Source organism: Anas platyrhynchos, chromosome 20 (genome assembly GCF_047663525.1).
Source record: "Anas platyrhynchos isolate ZD024472 breed Pekin duck chromosome 20, IASCAAS_PekinDuck_T2T, whole genome shotgun sequence".
Lineage (NCBI taxonomy): Eukaryota > Metazoa > Chordata > Aves > Anseriformes > Anatidae > Anas > Anas platyrhynchos.
This window is the reverse complement of record NC_092606.1, coordinates 8,555,725-8,573,360: the sequence shown is the minus strand read 5'-3', so window position 1 is coordinate 8,573,360 and position 17,636 is coordinate 8,555,725. Positions and strand designations below refer to the sequence as shown.

The 17,636-nt window shown below is 50.6% G+C and overlaps 2 protein-coding genes across 16 annotated transcripts in view; both read right to left on the bottom strand.

Annotated features, from left to right (window-relative positions):
* The window catches only part of GTF2I (general transcription factor IIi), a 70,055-nt gene extending 64,550 nt beyond the window's left edge, over positions 1-5,505 (bottom strand). For 4 of the 6 annotated variants that reach the window (XM_027445896.3, XM_038165682.2, XM_038165683.2 and 1 more), the window contains exons 1-3: positions 4,727-4,807; positions 4,098-4,135; positions 984-1,089 (exon numbers count right to left, since the gene is read on the bottom strand). In XM_027445896.3, coding sequence (XP_027301697.3) covers positions 984-1,089; positions 4,098-4,135; positions 4,727-4,792 — 210 coding nt within the window. In that variant the 5' untranslated portion in view covers positions 4,793-4,807. Of the gene's footprint in view, positions 1-983; positions 1,090-4,097; positions 4,136-4,726; positions 4,808-5,372 lie in introns of those variants that run through there. The other 2 variants (XM_072026031.1, XM_072026030.1) reach the window with 2 other exon arrangements.
* An 8,507-nt stretch (positions 5,506-14,012) lies between these two features.
* Positions 14,013-17,636, bottom strand: part of GTF2IRD1 (GTF2I repeat domain containing 1) — a 56,917-nt gene continuing 53,293 nt past the window's right edge. For all 10 annotated transcript variants that reach the window (XM_027445938.3, XM_027445942.3, XM_027445939.3 and 7 more), the window contains 4 exons: positions 16,402-16,594; positions 16,005-16,042; positions 14,923-15,059; positions 14,013-14,269 (listed from right to left, as the gene is read on the bottom strand). In XM_027445938.3, coding sequence (XP_027301739.1) covers positions 14,195-14,269; positions 14,923-15,059; positions 16,005-16,042; positions 16,402-16,594 — 443 coding nt within the window. In that variant the 3' untranslated portion in view covers positions 14,013-14,194. The remainder of the gene's footprint in view (positions 14,270-14,922; positions 15,060-16,004; positions 16,043-16,401; positions 16,595-17,636) is intronic.

Here is a 17,636-nt window from a genome sequence, read left to right as displayed (position 1 = left end):
AAAAACAAAAACTGTTTATTATTATAAAGTATAGTCAATAGAACATATGTGGAATCATTTAAAACAGTTACTAGTTCTGCTGCCAGCATTCACCTCTCAGAAGACGCTGCAAGTAACATCACATCAACCATCAGCAAAGGATAACTTACACGTCTGGAGTACTTTTCACAAGGAATCTGAAAAGCACTGCAGATCCATCAGTGAAATTCAGGCCTCATCTAGACCCAGAGATTACACTGTTTTTAATTAAAATGATTTAGTCTATCCCTTGGAAATTATTACTTCACCATTGGACAATCATATGGTCTTATACCAACTCCAGCATTCAGCAGAGCGTACAGGAGTCTTGTTCTTTCACAGCACAACTAACACGAGTTGAGCTGGTTGGAAAGGTGTAATTGCAAGCAGGAAGGGCTGCTCAGTCGCTGCCCTGCTGGCTGTGCTCTGGGTCAGGTGGATTCCTCCAGAGGAAGGGAAAGAGCACACCCTCCCTGCACATGTGTAGGTGAGAAACTGCTGGCAAGGAAGTCAGGAAACTTGCAGTGCAAGGAGACAGCAAGATCCTGAGAAAGTTAGGGTAATCATCAAGAAGTGATCATTAAAAGTCAACTTTTCCTAGGAACTCAGAGTTTGCTATAACCCAGAAAGACACAGTAGGTGCTGCCTGAGATGAAGTGGCAAAACCTTTAGGAGCTGAATATACCCCCTTGGGAAAAAGGGTTTGAAACCAATTCTCTTATACAGATCCCATTCAAAGTTTTATTGCTAAAAAGAAACAAGAAAGACCACACAACAAAAAACAAGACGACTGCTAGCATGAACTTCCACAAGCAAACAGCCACAGGAAGCTGGACAGCACGCACTAAGGAAAAGATATAACATTACACTCCAGCTCCCTGGGGTGTAATTACAGCAAGATATTGCTGTAATCTTGCAGGTGCCAAGACAGAGCTGTGCCACAGCTGCTGAGCTCGCCTACTAACCATTGATTCAAGTGCCGACATGAGGAACGTAACCACCATCCTGCTTTCAGAGGGGTCCTCATCGTGGATGGACGCTGCTGGGGCTGTAGCTTGAGCCATTCTCCTCCTATAAAATCAAACACAAAACCTGCTCAGATACACACAGCTGTGCAAGAAATCTGAGCCCTCCCTCATGCAAGAGAAGAAATAAATAAATAAATCAATATATGTGTGTATGTATATATATATATATATATATATATATATATATATATATATATTCCAAGACCCAGAACAGCCCCCATGAGCAAATATGCAGGTAAAGTAACAGGATCAAGTGTTTGCTCTTGTTTTTACACTTTCTGCTGTTTCATCCGAAGCGGAAGCTGAACATTTCACAGTTAAAATGCTGTGCCATGCTCAGACCAAACAGCCTCTGTGCCTAGAAAGATACTTATTAATTGATTGGACTGCTAGAGTTACAGATGTGCTTAGAGAGAAAAATCAATGTAAATTCAAATAGCCAGAGATGAAAAACATTGGAATTAATGGTGTGACAACAGGAATGACAAAAACAAACAAACAAACAACACAGTTGTGGTACAGGTATTCGAACCCCCCTGTAACTTTCAGTACAAATTTATCACTGCCTGACTCAAAAAAAAAAAAAAAAAAAACTCCCAAAATCACAGCCTCAAACTACAGTGTCAGCAACCAGAACAGGGCATTTTATCTGCGTATTCATCAGCTGCAGGATTAATGTCACAGCTATGAAGTCCCAATTAAGGTGCTAAAATTAAAAACCAGACTTCAGGAGTGACAACAAAGATTTAAACCTATTTTATGTACAGCAGTCAGGACTTTCAGCTTAGCTGAGTGCTAATCAGGACTTGTTTCTGCTTTTGCTGGCAGAACTGTCTATAGACAGCAATGAATATATTGAGCAGGAAGTTTTGACAGCTGCTAAGAGCACATTTCTCTGTTGGAATGGTGCAACCGCTGTTTACATGGACCTAATGCAATAAGCCGACATGCCTGCAGGAGGAGAGAATCGCAGAGATGGAGCTGCTCAGCTCCACGCACCTTGAGAAAATCACCTAGAAGCCCAGGTGAGATAAACGAGACGTTTCACAAGAGGCTGGCAGCACCTTGCTGCTCCCGCAGAACCTGGGCTCGCAGCACGGCTCGGGTCCTCCAGGGTGATGTGTGTGCTGAGAAGTGTGCAGGCACGTCAGGGCAGCGCGAATAACAACCACTGCAGGTGGTAAATATGCGCACACAGTGGGAGAAGGGCACCGAGCTGCTCCTTTGAGAGGACTTAAGGCACTTCAGAACTGAAATTACAGGGTAGGGGACCCTGCAGCACCAACAGCACAAGGTAACAGGTTGGAGTAGGCGATCTTGGAGGTCTCTTCTAACCTAACTGATTCTGTGATCCCAGCAGACATGCAGCAGCCCTCCAGCTCTCCGGACTGTCCCAGTGGGGCTTGGGACACAGGGGCAGAGGGATTACTGCCTGCCAGAGGAGGGGGAGATGCTGAGGGATGGCCTAGGGACTGTCAGAGGTGAAAGGGGGACTGATGTGACATTAAAATCCATCTTCACTGAGTTTGGCATCCAACAGAGTTCCCAAGCCCATCTTTGGAACTCTTTGGGGTTAGCATGTTAATAGGATTTTATACACCATGGCAGATTTTTGATGATGTAGGAGCAATCCAATATAAAAGATGAAGCAGAACACAAGCCTGCATTTCCCTTCTCCCACGTCCACCCGCAGCCTGATGAAGTTGTTCTGGTCACTGCCACCCCCTAAGGCAGCAGGGGCACGGACACACGCACCCACCCCATCCTGCACGGGAGAACTCAGGCTGTGCACAACCAAGGGCAAGCGCCTTCCTGCTCTGCACAGGCACCTGCTCCAGAAGAGAGGCCAAAGAAGTTCCTGGGATTGCTCCTGGTCCGCAGCCACGCAGGAGGACGCTGCTTATTGCAGTGACACGGAGCAGGCTGTGGTCCAGAACCCCTAACGAACCTGAACCTGGCTGCGTTTCCAAGCTTGGATCCTCGAGGCACCCCGTGCAAATGCTTTGGGGTTGGTACTGAGCAAGGTGTTGCACGTGTACGACACAGAAAGGCAGATTTAGACATCATTTGAGCAGCCAGGAACTGGCTGCCAGAGTACTCCTATGTAATGCATCTATTAATCATGTATTACTAGCTGGTCTGGAAGATTTTTTTTAATATGGGTATAATTGCCCATAAATCCTTTGGCTTTGCCGTGCCAAGATGAGCCCCTGTCCAAATCAAGGCTTGTAAAAATGAGCAGATCATTACGAGACACACTGGTGGAGTACCACGGATCAGCATTTAACCATTCCTGCCCAATGAGAGGGTCACTGGGACAGAGCAAATAAAGCCATGTTTCCATTTCACCAGGAAAAAGACAGAGCAAACCCAGCAGCTTCCAGGAAGCCAAATCAAACCAACACACATCCCACTCCATGTGCTTCCTGCTGGCTTCTACTTTTGAGAGCCAAAAATTAGAAATACTCAGGGCAAGAAAGAGCGAAACCGCAAGCCAGTTTCCATCTTCCCTGTGCTCACACAAAGGCACACGTGCCAATCCTGTTACAGCCACCAGTAAGGGATACTCTGTTAGCTGCTTGCCAGACACACAGAAAATTACAGACACAAAGTTGAGCTTTATGAAGAAAAATTGTTATTTAGGGATATAAAGAATAGATACGGAGAATAATGGAAATACAAGCCCAGAGTTGCTTTTCTTAGAAGCAAAGCCTTAACAACAGAGAAGTGGTTTTCCTTTTCAGCAGACACAATGCACGTGGATATTCCCACAGCGATCTGCGTGTTGTTTGCTGCTCTCACTGGCTCTTACTGATCGTATCCCCTGGCTTCTCTGCCTTCTGGGCCAAGACGTGACCGCAGCACGCCGACCTGCCCCGACCCCAGCCTGCAGGTGCAGGGCAGAAGGTTCTGCCTCCCAGCTGCACACATTGATGCTCGCATGCTATGAAGTGCAAGTGAATCTTGTTAAAAAGAACTTATCCCACCCCCCAAAAAAAAAAAAATCTGGTATTTTTCTCCGCAATATGGTTCGGTGATCCTGAAACTTACCTTTCAGAAAAAGTCAAGCCTGGTGTTCCTGAGATAACCTAGCAAAGAAGCAGTAAGGGCATTTGGAGTCGTTAGGAAACCACTGCCATCAGGCTCCGTTCTGTGTTAGAGCCAGGCCCAGGAGCGGTTCATTTTGTCTTTAGGTGTGCAGTGTCCCACAGCAGCACCCAGGTGCTCATGAATTACAGCTAAGCCATGTAAACAGCATGAAATATTAATCACAGCAGGCCTGACCACCTGATAACTCCTCTCTTCACCCATTTAATTGTACTTCGCCAGCATGACGATGATGCCAAATAACTGCTGCTGCTTTATCTCCCTGTGTCCACCAACAGCAACACCACATAACGTCTGAGATGTTCGTTGGTCTGAACCCCAACAGCATCGATCTCATTATAACAGAGGTGCTGGCACATCTGAAGAGAGTGAGAAGCTCACTGCAGCAGGCTGGCCTGGGGATTTCTGTGTTGCACTGTCAACAAAAGCCCCAAAATAACTTCAGGGCAAACCAAAAACCCCTTTAACTCTTTTAGGATTCCCACAAAGAGTTATCCAACACGACACATCCAGCTGGGCTATAACACCTTGTAAGGAGCTAGAATTAGTTGGCAGCAGCATGTGAAGCTCACCATCACACAGCAACGAGTCCCTGCATTTGGCCAGCAGCTCCAACTGCATCTCCCCTTTGTTCCCATTACTGCACGTAACCCAACACCACTTTCCATGGGACAGATCCCATTCACCCTTCCCCTAAACAAAGCACGTGTGCCAACGCTGCTGGCAACCTCTCCTCGCCTTGCTCAGAGGCTCTGAGCGCAGGAACACAGGGCAGAGCCATGGGGAAGAGCTGGGGATCACTGGCAGCTTTGGGGTGGCTCCCCCAGTGCAGCCCCAGCCCCATTCATTGCCCCGCCTCATTTGCATGCCCCGCCCCCACACCTGCTCGGCCCCGCCCCTCGCCTCATTTGCATCCCCCCCGCCCTCGCCCAATCACCACCGCCCCTCGCGCAGCCCCGGCACGTGCGCGCCCCCCCGCCAGCCAATGGCGGGTCCCCAGGGAGGGGGGGGGGGCAGGGCGCGAGGCTCCGCCCCCAGCAGCGGCGCTGAGGGGGGCGCTGAGGGGGGCGGGCGGAGGCCGCGGCCCCTCCCGGCAGCGCCCGGTGCCCCCGCGGGCAGGGGGCGGCCTCTCCCCGCTCTCCCCGCGGCCCCTCAGTCCCCCGCACGCCGCCCCGAGCCCTTCGCCGCCCGCCCGCCCGCCCGCTCTGGGGCTCTCACCGCTGCCGGGCTCGGGCAGCCCCGCTCCTGCTGCCGGTCCCGGTCCCGCCGGCTGGGAGCCAGGAGGCGGAGGCCAGCGGCCGGGTGTCCCCGGGGGGTGGTGGCGGTGGCGAGGAGGCGCTGTCCCCGCGCGTCCCCCTCACGGTGTCGGGCTGAGCCCAGCGCCGCTCCGGGGGAGGGGAGCGGAGAGGAGAAAGGGGGGGGGGGGGCGCTGTTTTTTTTGTTCCACTCGCCCACGCTGCGCATGCGCAGGCCGCGCGGGGGCTGCTGGGAGTTGTAGTTTTTCCATGTGGGTTTTTCCTATCACCGCGCAGGGCGGGGGGCACGGCGGTGGACTACAGCTCCCGGCGTGCCCCGCGCCGCGAGGGCCGGCCCGACCCCAGCGCCCGCAGGGGGAGCGCGGCCCCGGCCGCTCGGGCAGCGCGGAGGGGTCTGGGGGGAAGATGGCGGGGGGGGGGGGGCCCGGCCCCTCAGGGCAGCCCCGCTGCCAGCTTCTACCTCAGGCTCTCCTAAACGCCGGCGTTTTGGTCATGTTCTTGTAATAAACACGGCTGTTGTGTGTGTAAAGCTGGCAGCACTCTGCAAACGCTCACACTTCTGGTGGTGGCTGGGCACGAGCAGCCCCAAACCCTCACATTTTGGGATGTCGCCAGCCCGTTATGGCGGCAGGCAGCGCACAGCAGCGGCCTGACAGCAACAAAAAAATCACAGCCCACAAGCAAAACCACCGCTGTCATCACCACCTGAACCCAAACCTGGAGGTTTTGCCCTGCGGCACTGGGGTGGTTCCTTTCTCCAGCTCTTGAGCAGGGAAGGGCATAACCACCAGTGAAGGACTGTAATCGTGAGGGCAGGAATAACTGCCTCAACTGCCACAGCTATTTTCTGAGGGAATGCATCAGCTCCCTTTCTACGTGCAATGTCCTTGTTAGAGGTAGCCATCACTCCAGCCTGAGAGCATGCTGGCGTCTCAGCCGTACCGCACTACACGCACAGCCCTGACCCGTGAGGAGACACGGGGCCGTGGCTTGTTTGCCTCTGTGCAAGGTTTGCTTCACCCTGATGCTGGCAACTTTGCCCTGAAAGAGGGCAGAGTAACAGGGACTTGCTCAGCAGCCCAGCTGCAGGCTGTAGCGTACACCTGGGCACTGAGCTATTTTAGCTAACACAGGAGATTTTTGACAGGTAACACCTCATTTCATACAGATTTAGATGTCCTAAGAGGTCCCTTCCAACCTCAACTATTCCGTGATTATGGAAGCAATAGCTGGCAGCTGCTGCCCACCTGGCTCACTGGCTACCACATGACCCCTCACAGGAGTGGGAATTGGGTATTTCTCAGGGACAGGATCCTTCCCCCTCCTCCCTATCCGTCTGTACCACCTGAACCAGCCACATGTGCTGTGGGGCTGGGCACCCTTCAGGAAAAGAGGGATGCATAATGAGAATTGAGTCATGCTTTATTTGGAATAATGTTTACCCATTGTGGTTACAAGCCAGCTAACTGAAAAATTAGTTCCTTAAGGCTTCTATATCCATCAGAGACATTCGCTGGATGTTGTAAATCAATGCTCAGAGTAGGAATATCTTGTGTGTTTTAGTAGCTACAGTAATTAACAACTGCAACTTATTACCATGGACCGCAAGAATTTCTCCATCAATTCAGACCCTGGAAATCCAAGCAGCTTCCTTCTGAAAAAAGACATTGAACTCAATGCACAGCCTCCATGCATTTGTAACAGCAGATTCCTGAATTGATAGTTATATAGAAACATCTGACTGGTTCATCTCGATATGCTTCCCAGGCTTAAAATTCAAAGGGCAGTCTTCTGGCAGAAAATACTTTGGTCTAAATTCCTTGGTTTAAAGCATTTTGTATCACTTTGCTTTTCCCTCTACTAGTTAACCAGCTGAGCTTCAACTACAGATTGACCAAGATTTTCACACAGCAAGGCAAGAAAGACATTTCTCTTAAACAGGGCAGCCAGACTGTAAAAACAAACTGTTAGAAAAGAAGGGTAGAATCCAGAGTTATTTTAATCATAAAATAAAATAAAAAATAATAAAAATCCTACTTCAAGTTCCTAGTCTCCTTCTGAAAATAATTTGAGACCAATACATACAGTTTTAGTTTGGTTGATTTTATTTTATTTTTAAACTTATTCATTAGTTTTGGAAATCATTCTGTTTCATCCCCAGAAACATGTATTATTCTCTTTAACACTCAAAAGAGTTAGGCTGTCTTTATCAGCAGGCTTTGCTTCAACACACACAGTGAGCTACAAATTGAACCTCCAGCTAGGCAGAGCGTAGGGGATTTCAGTCAGCTCACACTTCAGATTTCTATGGGTAAATCTAAATATTCCTGACAACTTACATCTTAACAACTAGCACCTGAGAGCGAAAACCTTTGTGTGTGCCTGTTGAAACTACTGAGTCCTTAAAACCTGGTGGAGGCGTGATGGCGAGCAAAGCCAGCCAGATTCTCGCTGCTCCCCAAAGAGCTGCTTCTCCAGGCAGACGCATCTTGCCCTGCACAACTTCTTGGGGGCTTGTTACAGATTTGATCCCAACTCTTTCCCCAGGTATTGCCATTTATTTGCCTTGGGTTATCAGCTGGGGTGTTTTGCCATCTTTCTCTCCAAACAGCTTTGTTTCAGGATTCCCAGCATAAACTTTAGGCAGGGGAGAGGAGGGAGGCAGCCCCAGTGCATCAGGGAACAAAACCAGCGCAGAGTTACGTTGTCTTTTATACTCTGGGCAGAAGCTCAGTTCAGTGTCCGGCAGTCCCTGAGAGCACAGGGTTCAGAGCTCCCTGCTGTGCAGTGCTTCTGTTACATCTAGATGCGATGTCTTTTCTTCTCCCAAGTTATTATTTTTTTTAAATTTCAATTCCAAAACCACCATGGCTCCACAACAGCCAAAACCAGCAACATACTCTCAATTTGAGAACACCGGTGCAGGATGGACCAGGATGGGGCCACGTTGCTGAGGCCCACACCTCTGTGGAGCAGAGCTCCAGGCACGCTCATCCCGTGTGCCTTTACTCATTTTCCTTTGCTCCAGTTGGCTCGATTCCCTCTCAGCTTTCTTTCACTGAGCTTTTCCTCTGTTAAACAGTAAGGACATCCTGTATTTTCACTTGGAACATGGTGTGCACGATAAGGCTGGTGAACACATGGGCAGTACAAATATTTGGATGGTGAGAGCTCAGCTGGTTTTCTCCGATCACTTGCTGCTCTGCCCTCGGTTAGGGATGCTCTGGGACATTCAGCAAGGATGGGGCAGTGAACCTCAACTCCAGGGTGCTCCTGGTCACCCCCCTCCACCACACCTGCCTTGCTGTCCCCTCCAAAGTGATGACCTTAACTCAGGAGCCTCCCATTGCCATTGGTTTTAATGTCTCTATAAAGCCCACCAAGCAGGCAGGAATCCTGCACTGGCTCTTGTGCCGCAGTTTTTCCAAAGAAGGAAGCATTTTAAAATCATTTGCCTTTTGTGACAGAGGATTATGGTGATAGTAAATACGCACTGCTCTAAATATCAGCATTAACAACAACAGCAAAAACTAACTCACACAAAAATAACCAAACTTGACACATCATCTGAAACTGCATGTGCCAGCAATAGGTCCTGGGGACTTCTAAACGCATCTCCTTCAAGCACAAAAGCAGTTACTTCTTAGGAAATACACGCCAGATCCGTGCAATGAGATGCTTGGATGAGCACAGCAGTAAATGTGAACATCGCGTGGTTGTGCCTCATATTCAGCTGCTCCCGCAAACTTATTGAGACAAAATTACCTTTTTTTTCCCCCCCCGTTATTAGGAGGAAATTAGATTGGGAGTTTGCCAGCAAGGCTTTATCATCTGAGGTTGTTTTTTTGTTTTGTTTTGCTTTTTGTTTCCTCCTCCTTGCTCCTCACCAAGCCACCTTTGCCAGCAGAATCACGAAGCCTAGCCCAAGCTGCTGACAAACAGACCCACAATTTTCTCCTACATGTCTGCATGTCTGATACAAATACCCGCAAGCTGGAATAGGGATTCTTGAACTTGTTTGCTCTAACGGAAGGAAGACCTTTCTAATGACCTACATTTCTAGGAAAAGGGACTTCAGGAGCTTCCTGAAATACATATATTTATGTATACACACTTATACCAAAGCCAAATAACAAGAAAACCAACAAACAACTTCAGGAGCCACGTGCCTCCAGTTTGTTATTTCAGCCCTTCTTCCCCACACATGTTCCTGCGTTAGAAGCTCACAGGGATGGGGGTGGCAGCCTGGCTGCCACCAGGGTCACCTCTTGGGCTCCCTGACACCTCGGTAGTGCTGCTCTACCTGGGCCTTCTCCCCTCCCCTTATCTCCTCCCAATGGAGCCGAGCCCACCCAATGCAGAGGTGAAGCAGCTTAGGACAAGCACAGAGGGGACGCTCCTGCAGCATCTCAGAGCCACCCGCCTGGGGGCCTTCCCCAGGCAAACCCCTTTATTTAGTTTTGGGCTGAACACGCTCGGCTGTCACTGTTACCCATGTGCCAATCTGTGAGCGCTTCTGAACATCACTGACTTATTGCATCCTCATCACCACTTAGTCTGCACGCTATCGACATTTGGGCATGAAGACGACTGGCATTTTATTTTACTTTGTTCTGGCTACAGTAGAAGACTGATTTACTGACGCAGACAGCAGCAGCACAAAATGAGTCGTTAGCATCATTAGAGCAAGGGTCAGGCTGCTGGCTGCAGATGAGGGCTTTCCTGAGGATCTCAGCTCAGCTCCGGCCCAGCCTACGCAGGGCTTTGTCAGAGAAGTCCTGTGCCACCCCATGGCAAAGCAGCGATGGTGCTGCCTGCAGCTGTTTTCTTAATTCTCCTCACTCATTTCCAAATGGGTCACGTTGATTTGGTCAGGGGGAAGAGGGAAGCACGCTTTGGAGAAGCTGAAGCAGGACAGGAGAGGATGCCACCACGAGGCACCCAACTGCAGGGCTCCCGGTGACAACCAGGCCCCAGCGAGCAGCACTGGTGTGGCACAGCCCCACGCAGGGGACAAAAGCAATCCCTCAGTGCTCACCCAACGCAGGACCCAAGAGGATCGGAGCAGTGGGCCCAGAGCAGCTCTGACACCTCAGCTCGGGTTCAGTAGGACCAGCATAAACAGAGGCACAACCAGAAGCGCCCACCTGGCCTCCCCCAGCACAGGCCACCTGCGTCCCTCCCAGCTCAATCCCTGGAGCAGGGCAGGAGGTTCCTGCCCCCATGGGCCTTACCAGCCTGGTCATCCTCAGCAGATCTTGCTGCCAGGCTTCTCCAGCCTCTCTGTGAGCCCACGCCAGCTCTCCATGGCACCCTTTGGCACTACCATGGCCAGTCCTTGAGGAACAAACACCCCCACTCCCCTCAGAAACCTCCTGCCCAGGCTATTAATGAGGACTGTTAATGTGCATGTTAACGAGCAGCCTTGTTGCCCTCCTGTGACCCACAGCTGCTAGAGATGTCTGGCAGTCTTTCTGCCCCACTCTCCCAAAAACAAGGCAAGGGCTGCCCAGCACCAAGCCAGCCATGTCCCAGTCCCGGTCCCAGTCCCGCCACGAGGGCTGTGGAGCCACCTTGGTGAGGCTGCTGCAGGGGCCTGGGCCTGTCCCACCTCAGAGGACCCTCTGCTGGGTCTTACCGTGTGTAATAGAACCACATACTTTTAATGATCACAGGGGTTGATTGCAATGAACCCTCTCCTCCCCCCAAACCCACTGATGAAAATATGTTAATTGTAGCTCAGTTTGGCCACATCCCTCTGCCTCTGTACCCCACAGAGCTGTCAATCTGCCTTCGAGGAAGCTGTTTCAGATGTGAGTTTAACAAAAAAAGTTGTCATTGTCCTGGAGAAAGCACCCACATTGGGACCCTGGACATCTTGCTATGGGAACGGCTTTCTTCTGCCTCGTGCGGTCCTGTGCCCCAGCACAAGGTGAGCCCCAACCCCGCTGCAGGCCTTGGCTGAACCCTTCCAAAATTAAAAATGAATAAATAAATAAAAATACAACCAAAATGCTGCTTCTCTGGGGTAGGGAAGCACCAAGCCCTCTGGCGTGGCTGCAGCAGTGGTTTGTGACACATTTGCCCTCTCCCCGCAACGTTTCGCCTTGAAGCGTTCGCTCACACATGGATTCGGGCTCTGAATGGAGGCGCAGATGCTGCTTATGCTGTTCTCTAGCATCTCGTTGCACTATATTTTTAAAAAATGATCTGAATCAAAGCGCTCATTCTTTAATTAAACTTCATTTAGCTGCCATCTGCCTGGGATCAAAATGGCTTCATGTTTTGCAACTCTTAATGAGGATTGTTATTGGATTTGTAAACACATAAACAACAACAAAAAACCACCACCAAACTCTTTGAAAAGTAATAAATGAGGAACGCGGCTTAAGTGTTAAGATCTGCATCTTCATCTCCTAATTGTAACCGAGCGCATCCCATTCAGCAGATAATCGTTACACACAAAAAACGGGTATAAAAATACCCTGCAACTGGAGGACCGAGGGGAGGGAAGCTGGGGGAACCACGGCTGAGCAAACCAGCACTAACGCGAGCTGCGGCGTTTTGGCAGCGGGCAGGGTCAGCGCCGCTGGCTCCTGAGCAAGCGCAGGCACCGGTGGTGGGAGCTTCCTACCCTGGTCCCAGACAGCAAAAAGGGGGTGCTGCGACCCTAAAACCCCCAGAAATTACAGTGGAAACGACTGCTATTCGCTCCCAAAAATGTAATTGTTGTCTGAGCCCAGCAGCTTCAAAACTCAGCCTGGGAATGGCAGAGGTGGCAGCCACAGAGCATCGTGCCCCAATGGGCAGGGCTCGAGCTGCCCCATGGAGTGGGGTTTTGGGGCACGGGGAACCCAAATTGATTAATCAATTTAGCCAGGTTCACAGCAGGGAATGCTGCAACTGGATTTGGGTTCAGCGGGACCCTAATGCACCTGTCTGGAAAACCAAACAACCAAGTGGGGAGACAGCCCTGCCATCTCCCTTATTTTTCCCCTGCCTTTTCCAGCCTTTACGATTGCAGTGAGCTTTACAAACTAAGTCATTAGTCCCTTGTGTAGCTCTGGTGCCCTAATTTAACTCGGCTGCCTGGATGCCCCTGCCTTCAGCAGTGACTCAGTAATCCGGCCCCACAGCCCACCCCGAGCCTGCCCCACTGCTGCTCACGGCCACGGGCTGGGGCAGCGCCGCAGACCTCTGCTCATTACTGAGCCTCTCCACTGCCTTCGGTGGTCCTGAATGAGGCCTTTTAACTGAAAAAAAAAAAAAAGAAAAGTCAAAATATAATGAACGTGCCCTCCCAGGAGACACCTCCTCGGGGTGGTTTGATCTGTGAGTAAGCCCCTTTCACACATGTTGGGAGAGAAAAAAAGTATTTTTACCTCTGAATCATGTTTCTTTGTTTCCTAATTGGAGATGCCACGGGTCTCAGCATCAGGCAGAAACATAAAAGACTTCAGATTTTGCTGCTGACTGTTCAGATGTCAAACTGTATGTCTAATTGGGGTCACTGATACAGATCTTTGCCCTTCTTTAGGCTGCTGGCTTTGTGCCTTCTCCTACGTTTGTTTGGGCTTTTATTATCTCATGCGATCATTTGCATCCAACTCCACAGAAAATACGAGTCAAGAAGAAGGAAATAAAATTGCAGCCGCTTTGAAGCAGCTCCACCCGCGCTCAGAATCCTCTGGTGGCACGGCAAGCCAAGGACTCAAGCAGATTGAAAACCCATAAAACAAATAAAGCAGCGCATTACACTTGTTAAACTCCTCACGAGTTTGATCTCTCCGTCTGATACCATCCTCTTCCTCCTGGAGCGCATGTCTGGATGCCTGGGGGCAGCTTTGCTTCGTGGGAAAGGCTGTGACCTGTCCTGGAGCCTGCAAGGAGCCTGGGCAGTGGGTATTGGGGCACCGACTTCTGCACAGAGACGTTTCTGCTCGCTGGCTCCTTACACCATCAAGCATTTGCTCCGGACACATCTCACCTGAGCACAGCTCTCAGCACGCACAGGCACTGATTAAATACCTGCAGCAGCAATAACAGCGCTCAGTGACATCAGCATCTGCTGCCAAGATCTGCTAGCAGAATGAAGTTAAAACTGTGAATATTTCATCTAGCGTCCCTCAATTTACTGGGTTACTTCATCTGGCTCTCATGGTGCACAGAGCAGCCCACGGGGCTCTCCCACATACTTGCAGCTTGTGGGCCAGCGACACGGAACCGGCTGAGCATCAGAGAGCAGCCTGTACTCACCGCGTGAGCTTTCCTCCCTTCAGAAGGCATCAAAGCCTTGTAGGAAATCACGGATAGCAAAGAACTTCGCCCGTAACCAAAATTGCTTCTGTGACTTCACTGCTGCAATTTGGTCCTGCTCCTCCTGCAGCTCTCAGTAAGTTTTTACACCTTTGATTCAAACCTGAAGACATCAGTGGCAAGTGAATCATCAAAGTGCGTCGAACCTCTTGGTTTCAAACACTGATGATGCTAAAAATCCTATTCAGCAGCCAAAGTGTAACGAGGAGGTCTGTCCAGAGGAGCCCTCCTGCACTTACTCTTACCTACACGTGCCATTTGTCAATAATGTATGTAACAAAATAAGTACTTTTAAGAGCAAGGCAACACTTTTTATTTTTATTTAAAAAGGCCTTGATGGCAGGAATATAGTGTAAAAATCATTGGAAAAACTAAAAGGCATTGATACATATTGGAATATACACTTTTTACATAAATTACATTTATTTATTTATTCTTTCATTTGAGGTTCTTATTCGGTATTGAGGTCTAATAGTTAATAGGTCCTGGGATCTGGACGTTTAGACCACCATAGTCTAACATGTACATGTTCATGGGCCATTGCTGAAAGAGAGGGAGAGAAAAAGAAGGCAAAAGTCTCTGTTAGGACACAACACAAAAACATGCATACATCAAATCTCTGACATGTTCAGACACGGGCAGTTGCTCCCACTTTCCAAATAAAAGAACCAACCCAAAAACAAAACACCACCAGCAAACCTGACAAAAACCTTCTAAGCTTATATTTCTCTTGTGTATTTTTTTTTTAAAGAAGTGTTTGGTATCATCCACAATCGAAGCCAAGCCCTGAGGGAGAACAGGTTGAATGCATCTCCACTGATCTCATTTCCTATTTTTTTTTGCAGTTTTGATGCGTGCCAGAGCTCAGCATCGCGCCCGGAAAGGGGACTGGAGGGGGGATGCCGGGTCCTGCCGAGAGGCGCTATGGGGCCAAGGTGCCCCCGCCGCCTGCTTTTGGGGCCTGGGGGAGCCCCCGGGAGCATTGCTCCACTGACACCCCCAACGAGCCCGGCAGGAAAATGCAGCCCCAAAGCTGCGCCAGCTCCTTCGCCAAACCTGGTCGTGCCACTTAACGTCACACTTTAAGGGTTTGTCGGGTGGAGGGAAGTGGTGACAGTTCGAGGAGAGCAGAGAGCAGCATCCTGAAGCAGAAAGATAGGTAGGCAGTAACCCACTTAATATTTGGAAGGCTTTACCACAAGAGAGATCTGATTTGTTGATGACGTGGACTCCATATTGGAAGAGGAGGAGGAGGAAGATGAGGAAGAGGAAGATACCGAGTTCCCTTCGGAGATCCTCTTCCGCTTCCTCTTGGGAACACTGCTGTCTTTTTCTGTGGGGAGAGAGGGGAGAAATGAGGTGTCTGTGCCCCGTGAGCGTGGCCGAGGGGTGTGCAGCCCCTCAGGCATGGGGACGCCTCCTGCAGCTGCCACCTCTCCTCCTGCTGAGCGTCCCCGCAGCCACCTGGTGACACAGCTGGGGACATGGGCTTCGCCTCCACCACCTGGCACCGAGCTGCCAACAGTGCTCAGGCACCCCCAAAATGGATAAATCCCAAAGTCCAGCCCTCGCAGAGCCTGATAGCCTGCAGACAGTGCCTGTGCTGAACGCTTCAGGGCTGTGACGTTGCCAGCTCTGACACCAATACACCCCTATATATATATATATATGATACACCCATATATGATACACCCATATAGGTGTGATATACTCTCACTTATATACGTGCCTATAAAATTTCTCCTTGTCTCATTTTCCATCAGCTCACAGATAGCAGACTTGCCAGATCTCTCTCCTCTACCTAGCCACCTATTTTCAAAAAAAATAACAGGATCCTAATTATCTCTGGGTTGCTAATTCTGACACATTTGATTAAATGAAATTTATTGGGGAGGATGGGACAGAGAGAGAAATACATTCGGAGGGATCACAGAAACCTTGTTTCCTTAGAAGCTCGACTGATAAACGATGGATGAAATTAAGGGCTTTAACCAGCGAATAAATTGCTCACAGTGAATAAATTGCTCATGGGAAAGGGACAATCAAATCCTCCAGAAGACGATGAAAATTTGAGTCTAATGGCACAGGTCTCTCGCCAGCTCACAGAAATACAATCATCTAAGATGACAGCTTGCTCCTGAGCCAACGCTGAGCCTGACTTTTCTGTTTCCAGTAGGATGCGGGAGGGACAAATGCCTCCCCACAGCCCCCCATCCATTTTGCCCATATATTCTCTGCCACGCTGCAGGGAAAGCCATGGATATGTCCCAGCCCTTACCTGTTTGTTTGGCCTCAGTGCAGATTTCAGAAAAAGGCCTGTGTAAGAGACAACACGGGGTCAGAGCACGTGGACACTTTCCCCCCGCTCTCTGGAGGGAAGCAACCCCAAAAAACTCAGCTGGGTTTCTGGGCCAGCCCCTTATCTGCCCCATGGTGGCCCCTGGCCCCTGTGCCATGCCCCTTCCCAACACCAACACCTCAAACTGTGCAAGAAAAAGGGGAAAAATGGCTGGGCACCTCCCGTGGTGCAGGACTGTGGGTGGCGGGGATGGGGCAGGTCCTCTGTGGGTATGTGGTCCCATGCTGGCGGCCCCATGGGGCCTTACCCGACTCGTGGCTGGGACAATGCTTAACCAACTACAACCTCTCCGTGCCGCAGAGCTGGGGGAACTTACTGGAGCTGGTTTATAATCACCATCCGGATGCTCTCCCGTGCCTTCAGGATCTTCTCCAGCCGGTGGATGTCGTAGGTATTGGGGTTTCTGAAAGGGATATCGTCCGGCAGGCCGGTGACCTCCACCGCGTCGGGGCTGTCCCTGATGAGCTTATAGGGCACCATGACGGGCCGGTTCAAGCCCAGAGCTTCTCCTGTAAGGGCAGAGCAGAGGACACCGCACCGGCTTTACCCACAGGGCTCGGGACCATGCCAACAGAAGGATCAGGAGCCCTGGGGGGAGCTGGGGAACCCAGAGATGCTGCGATGACCACGGACCTGCCATGGGGCTGCATCACCACATCCCACTGACCTGTTTCACATCTGCCTGTCCTATTTATTTCCTGCCTCTAAATTGTTGGTCTCTGCTGGTCTCTAGGAGCCTGTGGAGGCTGGTTCATGGTCCCAGCACCTCTGCTCAGTGCAGAGCACACCCACTGCCCTGCTGCACCATGCACCCAGAGAGCCCAGCACCCCCAGCACCAGCGTGGGAGAATGTTTAGGAAGCAGGGCAAATGAGGGGGATTTGTCCATCTCTCCTTGGTTCCAGATATAGGCAGTTTTGGGGTCACTGGGGTGTGGAGATCACATCCAGCACGCTGCATTCAGCAGCCCCCAGGAGCCCCAAGAATTGCTCTTGCCCACTTTTTGAATTCCTTCAGCCCTTTGGCTTCCACAACACCCCACGGCAGCAAAATATGAGGATTTAATGATGTGCTGCATTAGAAGTACTTCCTTCTGCGTGGTTTAAGCCCACTGCCCATTTCTTTGGGTCCCCCTTTAGTTCCTGCACTTTGGGGAACAGCACGCATCCCTCCCTTCTGTGCTGGTCATGGTTTTACAAGCCTCTCTCCATCTCTTTGCCACCACTTGGCCGTTTCCCTTCTCTTTCAAGCAATTATTTACATCCTCCCCCTGGCTCCTATTTCTCCCCACTTCCAGTTGATTCTCCTACGATGCCTTTTCCCAACGACCAGCGGGGATGGGTGGGCTCTCCAGGCAGCACAAGGAATCCGCAAAGGGCATTTGCAAATCTCCCTCCACCTCCTGACCTGCTTTTCTGCCGCAGCTCCAGCAGGCTGGCGCAGAGCAGGCACGCACCACGGCTCACGCTAGCTCAGGACGCATCAAAAACGCATCAAAGGCTGATGGCAGCCTGAACAAATCCAGCTCCCGGGCTGCGTTTCGCCCTCCTCC